This window comes from Impatiens glandulifera, chromosome 2 (genome assembly GCF_907164915.1).
Source record: "Impatiens glandulifera chromosome 2, dImpGla2.1, whole genome shotgun sequence".
NCBI classification, from domain to species: domain Eukaryota; kingdom Viridiplantae; phylum Streptophyta; class Magnoliopsida; order Ericales; family Balsaminaceae; genus Impatiens; species Impatiens glandulifera.
Genome location: NC_061863.1, coordinates 62,325,804 through 62,330,797, shown reverse-complemented (window position 1 = coordinate 62,330,797; position 4,994 = coordinate 62,325,804). Strand labels below are relative to the sequence as shown.

Below are 4,994 nucleotides of genomic sequence, written 5' to 3'. Positions count from 1 at the left end.
ATCTTTTCTCATTTCAATAAAAACCATAAAAACACTGTTCAGGTCCAAAATCAGACCGTGCGATAGACCCATCTGCGGGTTGTGGGTCCGAGCTTTGTGGTACATAACAAATTATATATATATATTTAATTTCACAATATATAATAATTTTTGTCATAATTATATGAAGTTACTTAATCTAGTTTGAAAACATCTAATAATATAAATGTGAATTATCACTCTAGGTTATAACATTGGTGTCCAGGGGATGACCCTATGTGCAGGGCCCCACCCGATCAGAAATTTGGATTATCTTAGTCGATTTTGTTTTCTTATTATATTTAAATATTATGTTATATTAAAATATATAATAGTTTTTTTTATTAAATGTTTCTAATAACCAACCACAAGGTCCACAACCTTCATGATTAATCCTATCAACACAAATATTTCAAGTCAATAAAATGTATTCATACTCTTATACATTGCATATCATTTTAATTCACCATAGTTATTTGTTTTACACCAATGAATAACTTGAGAAAAACTGTTTTTAGAAAAAAGTTTTCTTCCATCTCATGAGATGAGCCAAATCACAAGAGAGATGGCCGTGACATCAAATGGCAATAGGGACAAATACTAAGGAATATAACCGCAAAATACTCATCACACCATGCATCCTTGAAATGTTTAAAAATATAATCTCGATACTTACTTAAGTTTTAATAAATATATCACGTAAAATAGCAAAACCGTCAATATCATGTGTGATTTTTATAAATTTCAAGTAAAGTAAACAATTACATTGATAAGAGAATACAATATATATCCAAAGACAATATTTTCATTATAGAGAGCATCGAAGTATAATTGTAAGTTCACTTGCTCTTATGATAAGATATTGTTTGATGCTGAGCCACAACAGTAAAATCACACATATTCATAAAAATAAATATATATATATATAGCATGGATTGTCGGGTTGGATGTAATACACTTTTTTTATATTATAAAAATAAAATATGAAATATAAATATAAATAAAATATATATTATATATTATATATTATATACTCAAGTAGCTACACGAGTACTCGAGTCGGGTATATAATTACTCGATCTCGGCTCGATTATATAACGATTCGAGCTCGAGCAGCTCGAGTTTGACTGAGTTCGAGTCGAGCTTTGACCGAGCTACTCGCGAGCAACTCACGAATAACTCGGTTCATTTTCAGTCATAATCTTAACGAACAACTTGTAACAATACTCCACATGGAAACTATCTATATTTTGTCAACGCGTAAGGTCTTGTTCAGATGGTGACACTGGTTTGAGTCCTACTAAAAATAAACTCTATTTGGGATGAAGTCTCGATAATGTTTAATCTCCTTCTATATCTAATTCGGTTAGCGAAATCACTAGACTGCGGATCAAAATGTCTTTAACTATGATATTTCTACATATAGTTATGGAATCAAGCTCTGAATACGCCGTAGCTAGACTTCTAACACTACACCAAATGTCGTCCCAAAATCTAGCTAATCAAATAACCATCTCCCACAATGAATCTAGACTGCTCACGAATAAATTTCCCTTCAAATGTTACACCCCGCTGAATAATTAGATATTTTAGTGAACTAACCAGACCAATAATTACCATACATCTGATTATTGATACTCAAAGATTATTCGACTTTGTTGCAAATATAATACATCATTTTTATAGAAAAGCCTTATTAAAAAAAATTAAGATCTCGAATATATAAATCGCCTTAATTTTTAAAACATTTAATATTATTTCAATTAACTCGATGGCAAAACGATGAGTTAGGAGATTCTCATCGAATTTACACATTCTTAGTGAACCTAACAAATTAGTTTTTTTTCAATAAAATTTAATAGGTATGAGTAGTTATTTTCTTTTATCTTATTTATTTTTAAAATCATTTTTTTTTAAATGTCCTTTTCTTGTTTGAATTATTTTTAAAACAAAACCAGTTTTCAACTATTTTTTAATTTCAATCCGCCATGTACAATTTAATTTGAAAACATTAATTTTTTAAAACAGAAATTTTATTGATTTTTATATTATGTAAAACAGACTATATATATATATGTTAGGTAAAAAATTTAAGAGAAAAAATATAGAGAGGGACCAGTTGGCTTTTAATTAAACCATGCATACTAGAAAAAGGATTACATACTAGACAGATTAAGTGGCATATAATACATTTATTCTCAAAGGCATGTTTGTTTTAAGAATATAGAATATATAGTTAATTGAAAAATAAAATTCAAATTCAATTATGGTAGTGAAAAGTCGTGTGCTTCACAAATAAAAAAAATCTGTTAAAAAAATCAAAGATAACTAGAAAAAACCTTCAAATATGAAAATTATAAGTAAATAAAATGATCCAATGAGATTATTAATAACAAACCTTGAAACTCAATAAAAACTTGAAACTCAATAAAAAGTTGAATTCAAATAAGGTTTTATGAATTTACAATAGAAGTTATTTTAGTTGATTTAATAGATGATTTCTTTGAATTATTTGAATATCCCAAACCAAACAAGACCTTAGGTCAAAGTTATTTTTTTTATAAATGAGTTCGGCTAAACTTAAAGCTTCCATCTTTTTAAATCAAAGAAAGAGAGAGAACACAGAGAATTAAGTTTCTGATCCAGAAGAAAAAACTCATCTCATGGAGATCCATTCTTTGTTGGTTTTGATATTCGGCATTTTAGGTAATATATTTTATATTTGTCTTCTCTTTTCTTTTTTTCAAAACTTAAACTATGCTTAATCCTTTATTTGATTTTCAGGTAATGTTGTTTCTGTTGGAGTGTATTTATCTCCATTGTAAGTTTTTTCTTTTACACTTACTAATAAGTAATAACTAACTTAACTTTCAACAAATGTATATAATTAATTTATTTTATGTCATTGCACTTAATTACAGGTTTACGTTTGTGGAGATTTACAAAAAGAAATCAACCATGAGGTTTAAGGTATTGCCGTATGTGCTTGCTCTGTTCAGTGCATCGGTATGGTTGTTCTACGCTATTTTGACGACTAGAGCAGTTCTCCTCCTTTCTATCAATATATTTGGATGTGTCATTGAGACCATTTATATCACCATCTTCATATACTACGCTAGGAGACAGATTAAGGTTAGATATATTTTTATTATTATACATATGTTTTAAACTTTTATACAATTAGTAAATCACATATTTATTCATTGTTTACAGAGAAAGACGATCAAGCTAGTTCTTTGCTTGAATGTGGGAGTATTTACGGCTATTCTTCTTTCTACCCTCTTTTTAGTGCCATCCTCGTTCCGGGGCACGGTTGTTGGTTGGATTTGCGTCTCCCTCTCCGTTTTGGTATTTGCGGCTCCATTGAGCATTGCTGTAAGTTTTATTTACATATTTATTGATGTTTATTTGATTTATTGTTAATATTAATTTATCGACGTTAATGTTTGCAGTTTGAGGTGGTGAAGACCCGAAGCGTGGAGTTTATGCCATTCACATTATCCTTCTCTCTCACCATCAGTGCCATTGTTTGGTTTGTTTACGGAATTTTACTAACCGATCTGCTGGTCTCAGTGAGTTTTCATTTATAAAAAAGTTGATATTATTCATGCATATTAATGTATAACATATTTATTGAAATGTTTCAGCTTCCAAATGTGATTGGGCTCCTCCTAGGAATTGTTCAGATGATTTTGTATGGCATATATAGGAACAAAAAGACGATAGTCGAGGAAGAGGACTTGACAGAAGTTGCTGTTGTTCAGAATGCTGGGGACCATGAACCTCAAGTAATTCAATCTGACACAGTGGAAGTGGAAGAAGAGATGTCTGTTGTTATAAGTACTGGAGCTCAGGATGAGGTGGATCAAGTGGAAGAAGAGATGTCTGGGGCTCAGGAGATAATTGATGAGGTGGATCACGTGGAAGAAGAGATGTCTGTTGTTATAATTAGTGGGGATCAGGAGATAGTTGATGAGGTGGATGATTAAGTATGAAGTAGTTAATAAATTATTAGTTAAAGTTAACTTAAATTAAGGGAGAGTAAAAATATTAATCAGTTTTATGACCTTCAATCATTATTAATTATCAATGTAATTGGCTTGTTAGTTACTATTATATTAATGAAAATTTATATATATATAAAAATCTAAACATCAAAGGATCCATAAGTCCTTGTTTGATGTGGGTTATTTAGAATAGTTCAGTTCTTATCAGAATTTTATTTTTATATTTTAATAAATTTAACATTATCTCAATTGACCAAAGGTAAAGGAAGTCATCTGATGAGCCATACAAAATTCTGCATAATATTTTAATGTGTAAAGCCAGCTCAAAGGTACATAATAATTTTTTGAAACATACAAAATATCAAATTTTACACAAGCCCCCACTTTGATCAAATTTGGTTCATCCAGATGTTAGCTCTTAATTATAATTATTAGAGGTGACTTATTATAACGTCGTGATGACATAAAATTGCTTAAAATATTATTATACTTTCCAAATAAATGGAATTTATCAATGACTATTAACATATATTAGAAGTTGTTTGTCACCTAACCCATATGTTTCAATGACTATTAACATATATTAGAAGTTATTAACATCTTGTTTTAATTGTCATCACGTTACATCACATAGTTACCCCACATATTAAAAGACAAACCTGAAAAAGATAGGGTTTGGACCTAATATGACTAAAAAAGATAGGGTTCTGTAAGACTCAAGAGACCTGAAAAAGATTGAGTATTGTAGACATTAAAAATTTGTTTTGCTGAAAGTGTGAATTTGATTCCAAATACAAAATTGAATTAATTGGAAATGAAAATAGTTTTGTATGATCAAATTTCTTAAGTTGCAACACGGTTCAAATAACTTTCTAGGATATATATATTAAAAATATTATCTTATGAAGTAAAGTGTACAACACTTCTTCAAACAAATTATTCTAATTAGTTAATAAAGTGAACATAAGA

The 4,994-nt window shown here is 29.3% G+C and overlaps 1 protein-coding gene across 1 annotated transcript; it reads left to right on the top strand.

Moving 5' to 3' along the window:
- Positions 1-2,681: 2,681 nt before the first annotated feature.
- LOC124925152 (bidirectional sugar transporter N3-like) lies at positions 2,682-4,007 on the top strand. The gene is made up of 6 exons (XM_047465123.1): positions 2,682-2,724; positions 2,803-2,839; positions 2,940-3,150; positions 3,232-3,393; positions 3,471-3,590; positions 3,666-4,007. The coding sequence occupies exons 1-6, from the start codon at positions 2,682-2,684 to the stop codon at positions 4,005-4,007; spliced, it is 915 nt and encodes a 304-aa protein (XP_047321079.1).
- Positions 4,008-4,994: the final 987 nt, after the last annotated feature.

What these genes read in the sequence shown, in the direction of transcription:
- LOC124925152 (XM_047465123.1), top strand. Translation starts at nt 2,682, where the DNA reads ATGGAGATCCATTCTTTGTTGGTTTTGATATTCGGCATTTTAG. An exon ending in ACGCTAGGAGACAGATTAAG is followed by an intron (nt 3,151 to 3,231) that starts GTTAGATATATT and finishes CATTGTTTACAG; the next exon opens with AGAAAGACGATCAAGCTAGT. An exon ending in TAACCGATCTGCTGGTCTCA is followed by an intron (nt 3,591 to 3,665) that starts GTGAGTTTTCAT and finishes GAAATGTTTCAG; the next exon opens with CTTCCAAATGTGATTGGGCT.